Raw genomic sequence first — 22,459 nt, forward strand, 5'->3', positions numbered from 1 at the left:
CCTAATCGGTGTATGTAGAATGCTGCACTACAAATGTGTGTGTGGTGTAAACAAGACATAACACAACTACAAATAATGGGAAAGTGAAAGAACTTGAAGTCCTGATCACTGGGTATCGTGCATTTCTGCGCTGATGTACGATTTTTATCCAACCAGTACTCACCGTTTTGAAGCGTACGAGATGTTTCATGTGCATGATGCCCTGGCCGTAATTCTGGGGCAGTAAGCTGTCGTCTTGTCCCATGATCACAGCCACCAGGTCCCACAGATTATGACTTCCTCCTGGGGGCTGATAAACATACACAAACAAGCTCACACTCCTGTTTACAAACTATTACACAAGGACCTTAATAAAATTCAGTCCTCTCATGAGCCTTGATTGCATCCTGATAGCATCATGCATTTATCAAGTGTGTCTTTAACATCATATGCAAATCAGCTCTTAGCACACACACACACACACACACACACACTTTCTCTGTTGTTTCATGATGCACTGACTCCTTAAATGTAATAAACTAAACACATGATCAACTTTAATTCATGATGAAGCTTTAAATTCAATAAAATAAAAGTATAATAAAATTATATTATATTACGATTTTTTACGTGACCCGGGCAACACAAACAATTCGTCCTTTTTTCTCTGCACTGTACAATCTGGTCCCACTGGGGTTTACAAGATATAACATAAAGCCTCCACGGGAGAACGTTTGCGTACAAGTTTATTTAATTATAATTATTTTTTCTGATACCCATTTTTTTGGTGGGTTGTGACCCAGGGCTTGAAAAACCCTGATTTAGGGACTCCTAAAAGTCAGGTTGGACATTTTACCAGACCAGAAAGGTGCAATTACACCCATGTAAGTATTCTGGGTTGTTTAAAAGTTGAAACAGAAATTTTAAGGAGCATAAGATACTAATAAATTCAGGAGAACTGAAGAAGTACAGCAAATACTGTAGAATGTTCTAGTGAAATGAAGTCAAGTGGCAACAAGTATAGAGGCAATATTAAAATTGACAAGGATACAGAAAAACAAGTAAATTAGCACCATCATCAAGTTAAGTCTGGCCAGTAGCCACATGTAGCCACTGAGGAAAGAGGAAGAAAGACGCATTCTGGTTATTGGGAACCATCCGAAAACCACAGAAAATCTCACAGAGGAAGATAATCACCACTGAGCAAGTGTATGCGATGGCCAGAACAAAAAGACGCTCCTGAACTATGTTTAGTTCTGTAAGTTACGTTACTTTGGGCGTGTGATATGTCGTCCACATGACAACATTGAAGGTGGTGTTATGAAGTACTACATAGTATGGAATACATAATATATAAATATCAAGGTGCATGAACTGACCCGGTGTGAACGGTTTCCTGAAGTGTGTTTCAGACTTTGTGATACTAACCGAGAAACATTCGGAGAACCAGCGCAGTTTCTTCGTACGGACGTCGCTGGAGAGCTTGTCCAGCTCCTGTTTGATGTCTCGGGACAGTTTACCACAGAGCAGCGGAGGAGCACCGGGAACCATCGCTCGATCTGCAAAACCAGCCAACACCACAATCTTAACGGCACTCGACTGCAGCACTAACGTCAGTGTGTAACGTAAAGCCTCCACAAGGGGGCGATCATGTACAAGTTTGTCATGTTTATGCGTTTTTGTATAACTCTGGTGTAAAGTATATTAGTCTCGAATTGTCAGGATAAACAGTGGTGGGGAATGAACCAGCAACCTTCCGATCACTAGTCCAGTACTGAGCTACCACTGTTCTTTCCTGGCTGACAGAAACTCACCGGTGTTTCCGATGATGTCGTCCCAGCTGTGATCGGTGAGGATGTTGATGATCAGCGGGGCGATGAGGGGCGTGAGGGACCACAGTCGTACGGTGGAGTCCCTGGAGCAGGACGCCATGGTGAAGGGGCGGCTGGGATGGCACGTCAGCCCTACACACACACACACACACACACATATACAGACACAAACACAGATACACTCAGACACATACACACAGAGACACATAAGGACACAAACAGACAGGCACATACACAGATAGACAAAGATACATACACACACAGACACAAGCACAGACAGACAGACAGACACACACAAAAACATGCAGACAAACACAAACAGACATAAACACAAGATGACCAGATACACACAGACACACACAGATAGACACAGATACACAGACAGACACACACACACACACAGATAGACACAAAAACACACACACAGACACAAACACAGATATACACACAGACAAAGATACAGACACACACACAGACACAAACACAGACAGACAGACACACAGATACACAGACACACAAACAAACAGAGACACACACAGACACACACACAAACAGGCACACAGACAGACAGACACACACACACAGTTAGACACATAAGACAGATAGACACACACAGACAGACAGACACACACAGATAGACACAAAAACACACACACAGACACAAACACATATACACACAGATAGACAAAGATACAGACACACACACAGACACAAACACAGACAGACAGACACAGACACACAAATACAGACACACACACACACACACAGACAGACAGACACATACACTTATTGTAAGTATAGGAGATGCTTAAACTAGTCTAGTACCACAACCATTGAACTATCAGCGCTCCTAGTAAAACACATCACACAGGTGGACCACATCTGTATAAACTCAACAGTTGTTTCTTTTATTTAAAAATATTGGCTGCTACTGTGGTTCACTGAAGTCCTAGAGCTTTCCAAAGCAATGCCAAAGCAAACTTTTTTGCTCTTGATGGTTTAATATGAGTGACATTTGATAGCATACGAGATCGATACTGAATAATCAGATTTAACAATTATGCTATAACAGAAGCCATGCAAATGCACTTGCACAGATGTAGAACGAACCCGGGGGAGACTGAAGGTCATGATGTATACAGTCAGTGAATGAACTTTTAAGATCTATAGATCTAAAGTGCCAACACAAACATTTTGTGACCTGTAGAGACTAAATGCAGTACCGTATACGTCTGCTCCATGGTCGTAGACAGTGTCCAGACAGGTTCCGTCCCTGGTGTCCCAGACGCGGATGGTGTAATCCCAACTGCCCGACGTGAGCAGGTATGGAACCTCCGAGTTCCACATCAGACCCCGGACGGGCGCCGTGTGGCCGCTCAGCACGTTAATGCACGCGTCCTGCGTATAGTCCCAAATACGCACCGTCCTGAACACACACATGCTAACGTTAGCACTAGGGTTCATCAGAAAATCCCCTCAGACAAATGAAAGCCGGAGATGTTGAATTACCCGTCGTCTGAGCCGCTGCACAGGATGCCCTCTCTGAGAGGAGACCAGCGTACGTGAAACACTTTGGCCGTGTGGCCTGTAAACACCTTCAGCGGCTGATCCGAACTCGTGGCTAGGTAGTAAACCCGAACGTTTTTATCCTCGCATCCGGTCGCGATCATGTCTCTGAGAAAGACAGAATAAGGTGAGATGATGAGAAACATTTTGAAAAGTTAACGGTAATTTTTAATGTAAAGCCAAATATTCCCAAAGCCATGTAATCTGTAATTCCAAAGCTTTATGAGCCCTTTGTTCTAAGGGCTCAATGTTTTAGAGTCCTAGACACTATACCCTTGTGTTCCATGATCGAAGTCTGTTAATGGTTATGGTCTATTTTAAGTATTGCTGATGACTATTCCATTATTGTCACAACTGACCATCCTATAATTGCTACATCAGCATTTTTAACTTGTTTAGTTTAGCGTACTTTACTCTCCAGTCACCAGATCCAAATTTAATGGAGCACCTTTGGGGTGTGGTAAAAAGATTGGAAGACAGGCTGTAAGACAGTTGGACAATCAGACAGACATTCAGACTGTCAGTAAAATATTTAGACAGACAATCAGTCAGACAGACATTCAGACAGTCAGTAAGACATGCAGTCATTCAGACAGACATTCAGACTGTCAGTAAGACATTCAGTCAGACAGACATTCAGACTGTCAGTAAGACATTCAGTCAGTCAGACAGACATTCAGACTGTCAGTAAGACATTCAGTCAGTCAGACAGACATTCAGACTGTCAGTAAGACATTCAGTCAGTCAGACAGACATTCAGACTGTCAGTAAGACATTTAGACAGACAATCACTCAGACAGACATTCAGACAGTCAGATAGACATTCAGACAGACAGACATTCAGACAGTCATCCAGACTCAGTAAGAGTCAGTAAGACAGTCAGACAGACATCTGGACAGTTGGTCAGTCAGACAGACAAACTGACAGTCAGTAAGACATTCACTCAGACAGACAGTCAGATAGACAGACAGTCAGTCATGGTTCCAGTGCAGTTATGCTGAAGTCCTCACTTGTTGTTCTGACTCCAGTCACACCCGAACACGGCCGCTGGATGTTTGTATTTATGAAGCACTTTCCCATCGACGGTTCGAATGATGCTGAAACAAAAGCAGTAAAAACACTGAGGTCACTTCTGTAGGTAGAGAACCGAGTTTAAAATGTGAATACGGGCGGCGGCTACACACCAGAACCCGTCTCCGCTACACGTCGCTATACGCTTCGAGTCCTTGTGGCTCCAAGCGATGCAGAAGATTCCGTTCTTACCGTGCTGGAACACAGACGCACAGCATACACACCAACAATAATAACAATAATGATCTCGAATCAGCCACACCTCAAAATTAAACTGAACCCTTTATTTAATAATAAACTGCATCATATTGAATTAAATTAGTTGTAATTGATGATAATAAAATGTTCTTTACTCACCTCATTAAATCTTGTGATCATTTTGCCCTTCTTCACATCCCAGATGAACGCCCCGTTCCTAGATGTGGCTCCTGCTATGCAGTTCAGGTCTCCTTTAGGTAGTGGTATGGAGAAATTATGACAATTAGATTAGATTCAACTTTATTTTCATTACACATGTACAAGTACAAGGCAACGAAATGCAGTTTAGCATCTAACCAGAAGTGCAATAAGCAGAAAGCACAGCTTTGGAATGATCGGGCTGAGAGTCAAATGCTCTTTTGACTGAATGGGCACAAATTCCCACAGACATACTCCAACGTTCTATGAGAAGCCTTCCCAGTAGACTGGCTGTTGTCCACTCTATTCTAATAGCCTCATGGTCAGGTGTCCGAATACTTTTGGCCACACAGTGTACATTAGTGTGTATCTTACCGGGAGCCCAGGACAGCGAGTAGATGACGCCTTCATTGCCGGGGGACGTGTACACCGCCGTTAACGTGTTAATGTCCCACACTTTGATGGTTCCGTCGAACGAGGCCGTAGCGAGGAGTTTCGGATCATCCGGCTTGAACTTGCAGTCGAATATGGTCTCTACATGACCCTGAAAACCACACACACACACACACACACACACACACTTACATCTGTGCTTCTAATGCCAAGTTCACACTACACAACTTTCCAAGTCGTCAGGTCGCTGTACAGTTCACACTACACGACTGAATCTCCTGCACTCGGGAGTCTTTCAGTCGGTGTATATTTCACACTACACGACTGATCGGCGATAGGGGGTTTCACACTACACGATCCATCACCAACTGGATTCGCAGGCGAGCTTCTCTGGTCTCCTTTTTTTTCTTTCTTTCTTTCTTTTTTTTTTTTTTTTTACCAAAACACACGTGAGAAGTGACGAGAAGTTTAATGATACCACGTCCAAAAAAATGAACGTCAACAAGTAGCGAGAGATCAAAGGGTTTGTGCGCTGATGTGCAGCGTAATATCAAGGAGGAAAAATAAATGAATCTGAGTGGAATTGGCAACACGAACAGTATATGGCTTGTTCTGTAGTAAGTTTTGCAATGCAGCGTGGGTATTATGTTTTGTAGAGGACGATCAAATCAGAAATACTGTAAAACGTGTGTGTGCCGGTGTATCCTGATATAAACTATATTAATTAAGCCCCTGTCCCCTGTCCTCTCCTGCATTTCCCCTCACGCTGTATCCTGTGTTCTCATTGGCTGTTCGACATGTCACTCATTCCCAGTTGCCCGTCTGAGATCAGATATCTGGCGTGCTAGAAAACTCAATCCAGTCGCCGAGCGCTCGCTAAGTTGCTCCCGACCCGGAAAATCAATCGCCGACCGGTCGCCGAGCGAAATCTGGCCAAAAATCGTGTAGTGTGAACTAGGCATAAACCTGCCCCAGTCTTTATTAACTGCTTCATTCCGACTAAAACCCTGGTGAATTATAAACTACACTGAGTCTAAACCAAATGCTGTAGGTTAAATTAGCAGGGATAACCTGCTGTAGGCTGAAAGGGTGGAAATAAAACATCATCAGCTGGATAAATAAGCAGGGCTGAACTGCGGTGGGTTAAATGACCGGTAACACAGAGCGGTACAGCAAATTTTTACCAAATCTCGGAGGAAGTCCCACTTCTTGGCCCCCATGTCATACAATCCCACTCCTCCATCCATGAAACAGCAGACGGCGTGTCCGGGCGGCAGGGAGAAGGCCTGGTTCTGAGAGAGCGTGGGGGGTGGGACGGCCTCGCTGGTGGAGGACGTGTAGTGGTTTTTGGACGGGGACGTCGAGCTAGAGACTGGACACGAGACATCAACACATGCTATTGACATTTAAGTTCTTATTATGTTCAGGGCAGTTGTAGCCTATTGGTTAAGGTACTGGACTAGTGTTTAAAAGGTCACTGGTTTAAGCTGCACCACTACCAGGTTGCCACTGTTGGGCCCTTGAGCAAGGCCCTCAACCCTCAATTGCTTAGACAGTATACTGGCACAGTACTGTAAGTCACTTTGAATGAAAGCGTCTGCTAAATGCCAAAAATGTAAATTTTGTGTAGAACGTATTTAAGAATGGGTCAAAATACAGTATGTGGCAAAAATATGTGGACACTCCGCCTTTAAACACATTTGTTGCTAACAGGTGTGTGGAATCAATCACACAAAGTATCTGCAAACTAAACTTTTCGCATAGTTCTAGCATGACTGTGCTCAAGTAAATAAACTAACCAGTTTGACCAGTCTGTTTTAGAGGAGGTCCAGCGTTCCCACTACATTAGAGCACATAATTGATTTTATATACCTGTTAGAAACAGGTGAGGCTACAGCATCTGAACGCAAGACTTGGGAGAACCGTCCATTTACATTTATGGCATTTAGTAGACGCTTTTATCCAAGGTGGGGCTTGAACCAGCGACCTTTCGATTATTAGTCCAGGTCCTCAAGCGGTAGGCTACAACTGCGTCCACAAACTTTTGGCTATATGGTGCAACACATCAAATTCATCAAAACAAAACACAAAACGTAATATAGTTAATTAATAAAAACGGTGGCAATCTGGTCCCACTGTGGTTTACAAGGTGTAACACAAAGCCGCCACTGTTTATTTAATTATTATTATTTTTGTCTGTGGCTTATTTTTTTGGCTTGCGACCCGTCCAAGAGTCGCGACCCAATAGAAAACGTGCCTGGGTGGCGCAGCTGGAATCCAGGGTTTGAATACCCAGCGGTGCTGTCGGCCGGACTGGTCTCAACATACAGACATGATGGCTATGTCTAAAGACAGGGTGGATATATGAAGCCTTGCTGTGTACTGATTTCTATGTGTGTCACTGCATGTGATCCCAGGCAAAAAAAAAAAATGACCCACCGTGACCCTGACCAGGATAAAGATGAAAATGGAATAAAGACATAATAGAAATCAGACCTTTCTTTGCTGGTGGAGAGTTTAAGACGTGTAGAGCGTGAAATCCCGTCTTTTTGAGTTTAAAATTGTCCAGCGGAGTCGTTCTGGAGACGTTCCACACCCTCAACACGCCGACCTGAGAGTCTGCACACGGGAGCAAACCAAAATCAACAGTGAAAGACCTGCTACTGCTTAAAAAAAAAGGAAGATGATCACCACTGAGCAAGTGTACGAGATGGCCAGAACAGAGAAGGAGCAACATGAAGTCCCTCAGTTACAAGACTCCTCAAGATTAGGGACATTTGAGAAAGCTGACCCATCTATGCAGCCAACCATCACAAAGCCAGGAATAGTGGCATGCGACCCACGTTGTACGCTCAGTGTTCAGTGTATTTACTGTATTAATAATCGCCCTGTGGTGTTTCTCACTCACCCCCAGTAATAAACATTCCCGGTGCGGTTGGCACCCACGCCAGGCACTGTACAGACGCAGCAGCGCTGGGTAAACTGAACGAGGTCACGCAGGTCAGCGAGTCCGTGTCGAGCAGTCTGATGCCGTTGTGCATGTTGGCCACCAGCAGGTAGTCGCTGCTGAGAGGGTCCCACTCCAGCGCAGAGACCGGATCCTCCTCGTCGGTGCCCTCCAGAGACTCCGGGCGCAACACGTGCCTCTGGTTCTTTGAGCCTAAACAAAACATCTCCATTAACTAGTGGAAAAAGCTAATAAACAAAAGTTATAATGCCAATTCTAAGGATTTAGATTCCACCGGAACACAGTAAGAGCTATTTTCTCCACTTGGAACATATTTGATTTTATCTATTAGTGATGTGATGTGGATGTTTTTTTAAAGGGGTTCATGACTTATTTAGAGCATTAAATGATAAATAAACAACATCTACAAAAGTGCAAATTAACAACAATAATAAAAACAATGAAAATAATAATAATAATGTCAGTAATAAAAATAATATAATATAATAATTATAATAATAATAATAATCTTAATAACAATGATAATAAAATTAATAATGCCTGTAATAAAAATAATATAATATAATAATAATTATTATAATTATTAATAATATATAATAAAATAATAATAAAAATAAACATGGTAACAATAAAAAAAAATAAAAAAAAATACTGATAATAATAACAATAATAATCTTAATAATAATAATAATCTTAATAATAATTATAATAATAATAACAATAAAATTATAATAATGGCTGTAATAAAAATAATATATCATATTAATTATATTATTAATACACAGTAATAATTTAACAATAAAAACTATAAAAATGCTATTAATAATAATAACAACAATAATAATAATAAAAACAGTAATAATAAAAAAAAATTTAAATTACAAATAATACTAACAATAATAATTTTATTTGTAATAATAATAATAATAATGACAATAATGATTACAATAATAATAATAAGAATACTATTAATAATAGTAATAAAAATAACAAAAATAATACAAACAATAATAATACTAATAATACTAATAATAATGTTTTATTTATTTAGTGCTTTTTACAATATCAAGGTTACTTTCCAACTGAGATTCAGTAGATAATAATAATTCAATAACTCTGTTTCCACAGAGAAACCACACCCACCACGACCCTGACCAGGATAAAGCGGTTGATCAAAATAAAATGAGGTTTAGAAATCTTCTGAAATTCGTATGTGCAGAATAACCAAACCTCCGCTACCTCCCACTGTTACTGCATCACATCATGGAATTAAAGGATCACGTGATTATTGTGGTTATTACATCACCTGGCTGAAAGATGGACAGACTCCCGTCCGTGTGGCCGAAAACCACTTTGCCCTTCTTGATGGGGTGCCAGCGGAACAGGCAGATATCAGACAGGAAGCTGTGGGCCTCCTTGTGTACGGTGACCCCCGAGTCGGGCCCGGAAATGACCCAGACGTACAGCGGGCCGCGGTGTGAGACGAACGCTACGCTGTCGCTCGTGTTCCAGCACCAGCTTATAGAGGTGGGGATGCCTGCAGGGACAGCAAAACATAAATAATTGCAGTTCATCACTTAAACTCCACATAAACGTTTAGATTTATTTACTGTTCAATTTTAACAGATTTACACTATATAGACAAGTATTGGGACACCCCTTCTAATTACTGAATTCATGTGTTTCAGCCACAGCAATGTCTAACAGGTGTAATAAATCATTTATTCAAACACGACAGATTGTGTCTGTGTGGACGCCGGACCAGGCGCCCGACTCTTGAACAGTTCGAACACTCAGTGCTGTGCTAGCGTGTTAGAGCACTTTTCATTGAAAAACTGTAAAAAAAAGGACGGGCATCTGTCCATGAGTTACAGCTGAAGTGTATTTGGGTTATGACATTTATTTTGGGGAAGTACACAGTAGTTTCTAGAAAGTATTTGACAACAATGTATTATTATTATTATTATTATTATTATTGGTATTAACTGGTATTACTGTTTTTGTTAGTATTTTTAATGTTATTATTACTGTTCTTAATGTTATTATTATTATTTATTAATATTGTTGTTATTATTATTATTGTTATTATTATTGTTATTTTGCTATTATTACAATCATCATTATTGTAATAATAATGATAATAATAATAATAATATAAATAATAATAAAATAAAATACTGGTATTATTATTATTATTGGTATAATAATAATTATTATTATTATTATCATTGGTATAATTATTATAACTATTATAATTATTACTATTATTATTATTATTGGTATAATTATTATAATTATTATTATTATTATTATTGTGATTATTATTAATATTATTATTGGTATAAATATTATCCTAACTATTTATTATTATAATTTATTATTTTTATTATTATTTATTATTTATATTTATTATTATTATTATTGGTATAATTCATTATAAATATTAATATTATTATTGTTATTTTTATTATTATTATTAAAAATATTATTATTGGTATAATTATTATTATTATTGTTGTTTTGTTATTATTATTATTAATATTATTGGTGTTGTTATTCTTATTATTATGTTTATTATTAATATTATTATTATTATTGTTGTTGTTATTATTATTATTAATATTATTATTGGTATAATTAATATTATTGTATTTGCTAATAATTCATGTAATTACGAGTGAACGTAAACATGCTCAGTGTGGGTTTTGGAACACGTATGTGGGGAATCCGATGCCTTTAGTGTTGTCCAGTCGAGCCACGGCTTTCTGCTCCGCCACGTTCCAGATGATGAGCAGATTATCCGCGCTGGCACTGGCGAACATGTCGGGGTTGTGTGGGCACCACGAGATGGCCGTGATGGTCTTCTTGTGCTCGGACATGATCGCCCGCAGCTTGAACTCGTTATACCGGTGGTCCAGCTGAACAGAGATCAAAAAAAGGAAATATTTTAAGAAGCTTAATGATCTCAATACATGACTAAAGCCAAAAGTATGTAGACGCCTGAACTGAGCCTGTTGATAACAGTGTTCATTCTACTGAAATGGCTTTCCACAAGATTTCGGAGGGTGTCTGTGGGAATGTGTGGCAGGACGAAGCAGCGAATGGTGAGAGGAAGCAGCGAGCGCTGGTACCTGGTAGACGTATATAGCGAGGGTGGCGCAGTAAGCGAATCGATCTCCACTAGCAGCACAAACATCTTTATTCCACGGCTGACATCCAGCAGCTAAGAGTCCCACCTGCTTCACCTGCGACATCTTCACCTGAATAAACACAAACAACAGATTCACGTCAAGGTCTCAGTCCATTCTGCTCCGAATTACAGTCTGCTGAAATTTCAGTGACAGTAAACAGATTAACTGTATCGCCAAAAGTATGTGTCTGCATGAGCACTTTCTTAACCACTTATCCAATTAGGGTCGCGGGGGGGTGCTGGAGCCTATCCCAGCTTTTTCAATGGGCGCAAGGCACACAGTAACACCCTGGACAGGACGCCAGTCCATCGCAGGGCACACACACACACACACACACACATCCATTCACCTATGCGGCAATTTAGTGTCTCCACTTAACCTGACTACATGGTTTGAGGAAACTGGAGCACCCACGCAGACACAGGGAGGACATGCAAACTCCACAGAGAAAGGACACGGACCGCCCCACCTGGGGATCGAACCCAGGACCTTCTTGCTGTGAGGCGATAGTGCTACCCACCGAGCCACCGTGCTGCCCTACACAAATACCTCTACACCTAAGCTGGGAACTACTGTATGTAGTGCAGTTACACCTGTTAGCAATAGCTGTGTCTGAAACACAGCAAACATAAGAAGTGTTGTCCCAATACTTTTGAGCCACACTGCCAGGCACAGTTTATGAGGGGTGGTCGTAATGTTTTGGCTGATCGGTGTACACCGGAGACCTCATTTTTTAGGTCTGTGGCATATAGAAAAACTAGAGAATCAAGAGGCTGGCTGATGTTCGGCTGGAGATGACTGAGGACGAGGATTGTGCAGACGACGGTCGCAGCGTGATGAAGCACCTCTCGCTATCAGACGATACGTAAACAGAACCCAAAATAAACGAAACACAAGCCTCCGTTCTGTCTGTGTCTCTGTCTGTCTGTCTGAGCAGCCGTACCTTTATCTCATCGTCTCTTCTGCGGAACCAGCCGAGCGTCTCCGCGTCTGCGCTCATCCCTCAGTTCAGACCCTCACAGAAGAACCAAAAGCAGATTCTTTATCCACGATGACGACGACGGGAGACGAGGTACGAGGTGTGTGCGGGCGGCGGCCGGATACGTGAGCGCATGAATGTGATGAACGTGAGAGCGAGACTCATTGACGGGGTTTGGAAGTGATGGTACGGCTCTGCCGGTAGCCTGGCAACAGCGGAGCCTCTTTTAACTCCTTCTGATACCAAACCCATCACACACACACACACACACATCTAATTTACACTATGAGGCCAAAAGTGTGTATGACCATGAACTCGTTGGAGATCCAATCTTTGGTGCTATAACAGCCTCCATTCCTCTATAAACGCTTTACACATGACTACCCACAATGCCTCTGCACGCCCCTAAAGTCCTTCCATGCAAAAATCTTTAAAAGATGCATTCATGCACCTCGCTTTGTGCACACGGACACGATTTATTTGCTATGGCTGATTCCAAACACCTGTTAATAATAGGTGTGGCCGAAACACATGAGCTGTTTATTGGGGGTGTGACCTGCTCACCTGCTGCGCCAGGTGCCGGTCAGTAGGGGGCATGGAGGCGCAGATGGACGGAAAGTCCGACTCCATTCAAGATCTGATCAGGTAGTTCTTAGAAAAAGTTCTGATGAAGCATAAATGTCGCTTTTGTCGTACACAAACTTATTCAGAATAATTATCATTCAAAGTGATTCACACACACACACACACACACAGATGTCATTTTTCGCACTGCTTCTGGACACTGAACTCAAGGACACTCCAGGATACCCGAGTGCTTGGATGATAATGTGTGTGTGTGTGTTTGTGCTTATGCAGATTGTAATCAGACAGAATTACAGTCTGCAATCTCACCCACAGCCCACTTCCCATTTGGTTTGGTGAAAGATGGGCGAGAGACATCAAGAAACACACAGAGAGAGAGAGAGAGAGCGAGAGAGAGCGAGAGAGAGACATTGAGGACACTTGTGCATCGTTTCCTAGGCAATGACGACTGAAGACTCATTTCAAGTGATGAGAGTCTATCATGACTGCGAGTAAGAACACGTCCTCGGAGGTCAAGGAGATTCATGCTGCATCACTCATTCATTCATATTCACTAAGCACTTCATCCTGTTCAAGGTCGTGGTGGGCTGGAGCCAAAGACAAACACTGAGCGAAGAGAACACATGCAGAGTCAGAGTTATACAGTAACAATTTGAGTGGTCAACTTTATATACTAGATAACTTACGACCCACTGAATTCTTGTTTGTAGTGTCCAAATATTAATAAGGACGGTCAGACCTGTCCAATCCTCACATTCCTGCTCACACTAGAATTCTATTTAGATTCCAAGGACTGATGTCCATTAAGCCACCAACTAAAATGTAATATAAAAAATTGTATTGTGCTCAGTTTGGATTGTAATAAACAACACTTGACCTGTATGAATTGTTTGTATCAGTTTTCAAAGCTTAATTTAGCGTCACTTAGTGTGTTTTGATAAACTGTTTAGTGCACTAGTATGCGGTTTGAGATGAAACCACTTTTGGTTTGCTTTGGACTACTGATGCGAGCAAAGGTTTGAATCCTCAGCAGTGCTATAGATCAGACGCGTCTTTACATACAGACATGACTGGGTATGTGTAAGGTGGCGGTCGAGACCCGATGACTTGTGTTAGTGGGGTGTGTTAGTGCAATATATACATATTCATTCAATATTAAGCTCTTGGGTGGCACGGTGGCTAAGTGGGTAGCACTGTCGCCTCACAGCAAGAAGGTCCTGGGTTCGATCCCCAGGTGGGGCGGTCCGGTACCTAGCCTGTCCGCTAGGATACATAGAGCCCGGATAAATAGGGAGGGTCGTGTCAAGAAGGGCATCCAGCATAGAAACTGTGCCAAATCAATAATGCGGACCATGATCCACCTGCGACCCCTAATGGGAGCAAGCAGAGGACATAGAGAGATAAATTAAATGTTAAGCTCTTAAAGGACTCTAGCAATATGGCAACATAATATAAAATATTCGCCATCCTGATGAGACAAACACTTAATTCCTTGGCTAGCACAACCTCCAAATCTTAACCCCACTCAAATCCCTTCGAATTTGACAATGAGAAAGGTGGATTGTCTGAGGCCATCAAACAAAGCGCCTGGAGTAGCATAAAGTTACCCAACAGCAATGTGAAAGACCAAGGACAAGACTAAAATGCTTAATGCCTGGTTCACACTACACAATTTTTGCCCTGATTTTCGGGAGCAACTCTGCGTTTGCTCAGCTCTCAACCGCTATGTGTGAACTACTCAACAACTCAAGCCGAGCACTCTGCGACTGAAGTTATATGAGAACGCAAGATACGGTGTGAGGGGAAACGCAGGGGAGGAGTGTAAATAGGTGGGACAGGGGCGTAATATAGTTTATATCAGAATACATCAGCACACACAAGTTTTACAGTATTTCTGACCTTATCGTTCTCTACAAAACACCCACGCTGCATTGCAAAAAATATTTATTAACCTCCAACACACTACAGAACAATCCCTGCTGCTCGCGTTGCCAAATCCTCTCAGATTAATTTATTTTTCCTCCTTGATTTTACGCTGCACATCGGCGCGCAAACTTTGATCGCTCGCTCCTTGTTGACGTGCATTTTTGGACGTGGTATCATTAAACCCCTCGTCACTTCTCGCGTGTGTTTTCATGACAGAACGTAGTTTGGGAGACCGGAGAAGCTCGCCTGCAATTCCAGTTAGTGATAGATGGTGTAGTGTGTGACCCCCTATCACCGATCAGTCGTGTAGTGTGAAAGCCACACCGACCTGAAAGGCTCCCGATTACAAGAGATCCAGTCGTGTAGTGTGAACTGTATAGCGACCTGATGACTTGGAAAGTCGTGTAGTGTGAACTTGGCATCACGGTTCAAGGTTATTCCACCAAATATTGATTTCTGAGCTCATTCATTCATTCATTCACTGTTTGTTTTACCACCGCTTCATCCTATTCGAGTCGTGGTGGGTACAATTCACTGGGCGAAAGGTTGCCAGTCCATCACACTCCCCCAAGTTAAAACAATAGCTTTGCATACCTAAAAAATGATTATGAACTGATTATGAGTGTAATTAACAACACTTGACCTGTTTGCATCAATTTTCTAAGCTTAATTTAGCATCACTGAGTGTGTTTAGTGCACTAGTATGCGGTTTGAGATGAAACCACTTGTGGTTTGCCTCAGACAGGAGACAGGTTGCTATTTGCAGTGTAAAACGTTACTTGACTGCCTCGGCTGCATGATAGATTGAGCACATCACTGCACACGTCTAATCAAGCATCAAGCCAACTTTAATCTCTCATGTTCGCAAATGTAGTAAAATGCTCACATTGTGGAGACCTGGTGTCACTTAACTTAACTGTGTGTGTGTGTGGGGGGGGGCATTAATGTAATTTTCTTATACCTTTGCACGCACACACACACACACACACGTTGCTGAACGGACCACCAGCTGCTCTGTGCACATGGAGTGTTTTTGTAAGCAGGGGACGTTAATTAGGACTCAGTTCAGCTGGGTGGAAATAAAGATGGTGAAACAAGATACTGTACCAGAAGCAGATTAAACTATAATCATCACCCTGCAGATCAAGTCTGGCATGATCAGTGCATCACTGCTTAATTCTGCTCATTAATATGTGAGGAAAAGCTGCTTCGTTGGATCTCAGTCGCTCATGGGAGTCTCGGTCACACACACTCGGTAAGTGGTAGCTCAGAAGTTAAGATATGGAACGTTTTTATTTGTCATATATACACTGATCAGCCATAACATTAAAACCACCTCCTTGTTTCTACACTCACTGTCCATTTTATCAGCTCCACTTACCATATAGAAGCACTTTGTAGTTCTACAATTACTGACTGTAGTCCATCTGTTTCTCTACATACTTTTTTAGCCCCCTTTCATGCTGTTCTTCAATGGTCAGGACCCCCACAGGTGGTGGTGTGTTAGTGTGTGTTGTGCTGGTATGAGTGAATCAGACACAGCAGCGCTGCTGGAGTTTTCAAATACCGTGTCCACTCACTGTCCACTCTATTAGACACTCCTACATAGTCGGTCCACCTTGTAGATGTAAAGTCAGAGACGATCGCTCATCTATTGCTGTGGTTTGAGTCGGTCATCTTCTAGACCTTCATAAGTGGTCATAGGACGCTGCCCACGGGGCGCTGTTGGCTGGATAATTTTGGTTGGTGGACTATTCTCAGTCCAGCAGTGACAGTGAGGTGTTTAAAAACTGATCCACTCATACCAGCACAACACACACTAACACACCACCACCATGTCAGTGTCACTGCAGTGCTGAGAATGATCCACCACCCAAATAATACCTGCTCTGTGGTGGTCCTGTGGGGGTCCTGACTACTGAAGAACAGCATGATAGGGGGCTAACAAAGCATGCAGAGAAACAGATGGACTACAGTCAGTAATTGTAGAACTACAAAGTGCTTTTATATGGTAAGTGGAGCTGATAAAGTGGACAGTGAATGTTATGGCTGATTGGTGTATTTTTAAGACTTTTTTCATGCATACACAATTACGTAAGTAAACTAAACCTGCTATTCACAGTAGGTAGATTTAAGCCACGTCTCAATATGACATTAGTACTTTATTATACTGTTATAAACGTGAATTGTCACATTTTGTGGAATAAAGTAAACACACCTCATGAAATGTGCAACAGCAAAATCTGGAATACTGCAGTTTAAAATGCAATTCTGTTTTATATACTCATAATATTCTGTCCTGCTGTGTCTCTGTTGACCTATTTCAGCATGATGAACATCCAGGTGGATTCAGAACTATCGATTATATATTATAAAATAATGCCGTGCATAGTAAAAGGTTAAAACTAACTAACTAAATGCACTTGAATGTCTTTCTCTCATGCTTCTTTACTGTATTTAACACACAATTTTGTAAATAAACAAACATTAAAATCAAGCCACTTTATACCAGGACATTAGTGCTATGGAAAACTTGATTTGACCCAGTTTCATGAGAGGAGCCAACGCACGTCATGAATATGCACCTTGTATAATATAAAATAAACAGCAAATAAACCAGTTTTGCATTTCTAACGCAATCATATCTTATAAACTCGGGTTAATCTGTCCACTTGAGTCTAGACTGATTTATTTCAGCACGATAAGAGTCGATTCAGCATCCTGCTTGATTCAGAACTGTATAACGCACTGTCTTTCTCTAATATTTCTGATAAACCATTCCTGTCTGTCTTTTTCTTTCTGTGCTGCTGCATATGCATGTCCAGGTAAACCCATAATCTCCAGTATAATCCCAGTGCAGCCAGTCTGTGCTGCAGACACCTGCTATTCGACATGCCATGTGAATCTTAGATGAGCATGTATTTATGTAAAACGAACGCATGCATCATGCATTTAGGAGGTGTGCAAGTAAAGCTGCATCTTACCTCGGCAGGTATGTGAGAAGATGAAGGTTTTATTCTAACAGATCGGATTTATAGATCCGAGGAGATCCTGCTGCTGCTGCTGCTGCTGCTGGTGGTCACTTCCTTCTCATCCACATTGTAGCAGATACAGAACTGCACTGCTGATCTCAGCCACCAGGGGGCGACAGATTCAATATGAATGCAAGTGAATAGAGCCGAATTATATCAGGTTTTAATCTATTTCGGCTCCTAAACGTCTGATTTTGTTTCATTAATAAATAATTAAATCGATTTTTATTATTAAAGTCGTTGTGAGAGGATATTATATTATTATACAGTAATGTGAGGCCTCATGAGAGGTAAACAATGCAGTGCAGATCCTCACACCGCTGATGGTTCAGCTTAGCGGTAACCATGACAACATTGTGTACAGTAGCTCTCTCAATTGGCCAGGATTTATTACCTTTATACATGTAATACTTCTATATTAAAACTAAAAATGAGTTTAATGTTAATTAATAACAACACGTATAGTGCTCGTTTACATTCAAATATCTGTATTTGTTCCGTTTATCTCATTAGACACCATTTAGCTTCTCGGCTAAAGCGTTAGCGACCACGTGACGTCACCTGACTGAAAATACACACAGCTTGTGAAAAGTCACGTGATTTCCATGGAGCCTCATAGTGTACTGTACAATAAAAACAACATATAAGAACCCAGCTAACAAAATTACGTTCTGAGCTAATAATATAAGTTATTAATATACTGAATACTTTAAATGCTATTGAAGTTATGAATAAATTTTTTTATTATGTAATAAAGGGTAAAAGTGTCAGTATAAGAGTTGTAGTATGTAATGTGGGTTACACTTGATAAAATACTTGTTTTGGAGCAATTTGATGAACATTTTAAAAGCTATTGAAGTTATTAATATGCTGAATACTTTGAATGCTTTTGAAGTTATGAATAAAAATCTTTTTTTTTATTATGTAATAAAGGGTAAAAGTGTCAGTATAAGAGTTGTAGTATGTAATGTGGGTGACACTTGATAAAATACAACTTGTTTGGAGCAATTTGATGCATATTTAAAAAGCTATTGAAGTTATTAATATGCTGAATTGCACATTGCACAGAAAATGTCATTGTATTTTGTATAATAGTATAATGACAATAAATTAATTAATTCATATTGTTAATAATAAAAATAATATATAAAATACATATAAATATGTGATATATAAAATAAACAATAATTTTAATAATAATAATATTTTTTTTCTCATAATAAATACGTTTTATAAATTAACCACCAGATAGCGCAAAATACTGTAACTGTAATACTTCTACTACTACTACTACTACTACTACTACTACTACTAATAATAATAATATTGTTATTTACCATACGTAACAAGGACTATTCCCACATTCCTCCGCTTTAACAGAATGGACATGGTTTTACACATACACACCTTATTTATTTAATAATCTTTATCTTTTCTAACTTGAAGTTTGTTAGATAACTCTACTGCACATTTCTATTGCACACTGCCTGATGCTGTATTGATGTCGCTGTAGCGTTGTTTATTCTGTGTTTATATAAAGTGTTCCATTTTATTAGATGTATATATGTTAAGAGAAATTCCTTGTACATCTGCTACTTGGCCAAATTAAAGATTCTGATTCTGATTTTCCTTATAATAATAAATAAGTTTTTTAAATTTACCACCAGATGGCGCAAAATATCTGTTTAAATTTGTTCCCTGCGCCTCTTTGTTTGATCCTGACAGGCAATGTTGGAAATTCACTACATGGCCAAAAGTATGTGGACACTGCAGAACATTCACATTCATTTCAAAGTTTACTCTTCTCCACTCCACTGTTCTGGGAAGCCTCATAAGATCTGTGCCCAACCAAAAACAGCATTTGTGAGATTGTGAGATTAAGCACTGAGTAGGACTAAAATCCTTTCTGTGGAAATGTGGCAGGAACCTTTATTCATTTATTTATTTCCAGTGTAAGATAAATAGTCAGAAACTACCAGAAGCTTAAGTATATAAAATGCTATTATAAAATGATTCCAATAGACTGAAATTCATTAGTTATACAGTATATTAGTTATATACACCCACTTCATACCCTGGAGGTGTTTCGACAGAGCACCTATAGATCTATCTATCTGTCTGTCTGTCTGTCTGTCTGTCTGTCTGTCTAGTTGTTGTTTTATTCATAAGGAAAATAAAGATACTGCTACTGGTAAATTGTGAGCAATATAGAAGAATAAACAATAAATATAAATAAATATATATTTATTTATATTTATTGTTTATTCTTCTATATTGTTCACAATTTCCCAGTAGCAGTATCTTTCTTTTCCTTATGAAGTAAGGGATGTCTAGGGGGTCTGATATACAAATATGAAGTAAAACACAATAATATAATCATGTAATACATTAATAACTATACTATAAAGAAAAACTAGAAAATAAAGTGACATCGTTTAGAGAATAAGTGGTTTAAGTTTATTCAGGGAAATTATCCATTGCTAATAATAATAATAATAATAATAATAATAATGCTAATAATAATAATAATAATAATAATAATAACAACAACAACAACAACACAGTCATGACTGGGTGGCTAAAGCTCTGCAATAGATCGGTGTCCTGGTCAGGTTATTTCTGCTTTGTGCTCAGTATTCGCCACGACCCTGACCAAGAGTAAGCGATTGATAAAATTGGTTTAAGCGATTTTTTTTCTCACTTAATAACTAAGTTTTATAACTTTACCAGCAGATGGCGCAACACATCTGTTCAAATTTGTTCTCTGTGCTTTAGGGTGTGTTGAGACTGACAAAAGAACTACATGGCCAAAAGTATGTGGACGCTTGACCACATTAGATAGATAGATAGATAGATAGATAGATAGATAGATAGATAGATAGATAGATAGATAGATAGATAGATAGATAGATAGATAGATAGATAGATAGATAGATAGATAGATAGATAGATAGATAGATAGATAGATAGATAGATAGATAGATAGACAAATACTTTATTTATCCCGAATTTATACTTTATTTATGAGTGAATTTAAAATGTATTCTTCTCCACCCCACCGTTTTGGAAAGCTTTTTTATAACGTTGGAGTACACAAAGTCAGGCTCACAATCAAAGTCCCAATTCATCTCTAAGGTGTTCAGTGTCATCGATGTCAGGGCTGTGTGCGGGCCACCGGAGTCCAGTTACACCAGACTGTCCAATTATTTCCATTTACCTGCTTAAGCAGACGCTTTTATCCAAAGCGGCTTACAGTCTAAGCAATTAAGGGTTAAGGGTCTTGCTCAAGGGCCCAACAGTGGCAACCTGGCAGTGGTGGGGTTTGAACCAGCGACCTTTTGCAGGCTACAACTGTGGATCCGTGGATCCCAGACACCAGAAATTTGCGCCACCCAAGCACCTCATGCTAATGCTACTAAATAAAGTCACAATTATGACGTTAAAACCAAAGTAAATGTAACTCTACATACCATAGGAGCGAGTTACAAAACAGACTGACTGTGCTGCTTATAAAAAAGGAAAGAAAGAAATGGTTTAAATGCACACACACACACACACACACACACACACACACACACACACACACACACACACACAAGCAGCTGAAGAGAAGAAAAGCTCTGGAGATCCTCCTCCCTTGTATGAACAGTGGATTGAATAAGCTGAGAATGAAAGATTTCTCCTCCTCCTCCTCTCTGTCCTGATTACAGAGTCTGATCCTGCTGCAGGATTGAGTGAACATTGCTCAAACACTGCTGAAACACTACTGAACACTGCTGAAACACTACTGAACACTGCTGAAACACTACTGAACACTGCTGAAACTGTGGACTAACACTGCCTCACAAACACCAGCTCACCATGGGTAAGTCAGAAACCTGTTAAAGCTTTTTATCACCCAAGCAGACTGAGACTGGAACCATGTAGATAAATCCTGGCTGGAGTCTGTGGGATTTCTCAAACTGGGTTCATTTGTATCTTCGGGGTTGTATTTAGGACCTTTAAACTTTTTTGCATGACCTCGATCGTGAGGATCCTAGTCAGGACTCACAAATACTCTTTTGGCCGGGCACAAATTTCAACATGTTATGAAAAGGCTTTCCAGAACAGTGGGGTGGAGAGAAATAAACTTTACATTCACTCATAAATAAAGTATAAATCTGAGATAAATAAAGTGTCTATCTACCTGTCTGTCTGTCTGTCTGTCTGTCTGTCTGTCTGTCTGTCTGTCTGTCTGTCTGTCTGTCTGTCTGTCTATCTATTACAATAGAGTAACGTCCTTGTGATCGCTTCAGCTAGAACAACAGCCGCTCTCCTGAGAGGGCTTCTCACAAGGCTTTGAAATCTGTCTGTGGGAATTTGTGGCAGTTCAGTTAAAAGACGACTGATGTTCCGGTTGATGTTCCGATTCATTCCAGAGCTGTTGAGTGGGGCTGAGGTCAGGGCTCTGTGGAAGAACTTTTTTTCATGTCTTTATAGAGCTTGCTTTGTGCTGGAACAGGAAAGGGCCTTCCCTAAACACCTATTAGCAATTGCTGTG

At 40.3% G+C, this 22,459-nt stretch overlaps 2 protein-coding genes across 2 annotated transcripts in view; one reads left to right on the forward strand and one right to left on the reverse strand.

The window, feature by feature from the left end:
* Positions 1–12,389, reverse strand: part of wdr17 (WD repeat domain 17) — a 58,366-nt gene extending 45,977 nt beyond the window's left edge. The window contains exons 1-16 of the mRNA XM_062995518.1: positions 12,341–12,389; positions 11,338–11,466; positions 10,941–11,124; positions 9,513–9,743; positions 8,147–8,398; positions 7,735–7,857; positions 6,423–6,610; positions 5,221–5,389; positions 4,807–4,898; positions 4,563–4,645; positions 4,389–4,475; positions 3,321–3,485; positions 3,035–3,237; positions 1,794–1,943; positions 1,408–1,538; positions 164–289 (exon numbers count right to left, since the gene is read on the reverse strand). Of these exons, the coding sequence (XP_062851588.1) occupies positions 164–289; positions 1,408–1,538; positions 1,794–1,943; positions 3,035–3,237; positions 3,321–3,485; positions 4,389–4,475; positions 4,563–4,645; positions 4,807–4,898; positions 5,221–5,389; positions 6,423–6,610; positions 7,735–7,857; positions 8,147–8,398; positions 9,513–9,743; positions 10,941–11,124; positions 11,338–11,460 (2,307 nt within the window). The 5' untranslated portion in view covers positions 11,461–11,466; positions 12,341–12,389. The remainder of the gene's footprint in view (positions 1–163; positions 290–1,407; positions 1,539–1,793; positions 1,944–3,034; positions 3,238–3,320; positions 3,486–4,388; positions 4,476–4,562; positions 4,646–4,806; positions 4,899–5,220; positions 5,390–6,422; positions 6,611–7,734; positions 7,858–8,146; positions 8,399–9,512; positions 9,744–10,940; positions 11,125–11,337; positions 11,467–12,340) is intronic.
* A 9,199-nt stretch (positions 12,390–21,588) lies between these two features.
* Positions 21,589–22,459, forward strand: part of gpm6ab (glycoprotein M6Ab) — a 71,133-nt gene continuing 70,262 nt past the window's right edge. The window contains exon 1 of the mRNA XM_062995520.1: positions 21,589–21,784. Within this exon, the coding sequence (XP_062851590.1) occupies positions 21,781–21,784 (4 nt within the window). The 5' untranslated portion in view covers positions 21,589–21,780. The remainder of the gene's footprint in view (positions 21,785–22,459) is intronic.

This window comes from Trichomycterus rosablanca, chromosome 5 (genome assembly GCF_030014385.1).
Source record: "Trichomycterus rosablanca isolate fTriRos1 chromosome 5, fTriRos1.hap1, whole genome shotgun sequence".
NCBI classification, from domain to species: Eukaryota; Metazoa; Chordata; class Actinopteri; order Siluriformes; family Trichomycteridae; genus Trichomycterus; species Trichomycterus rosablanca.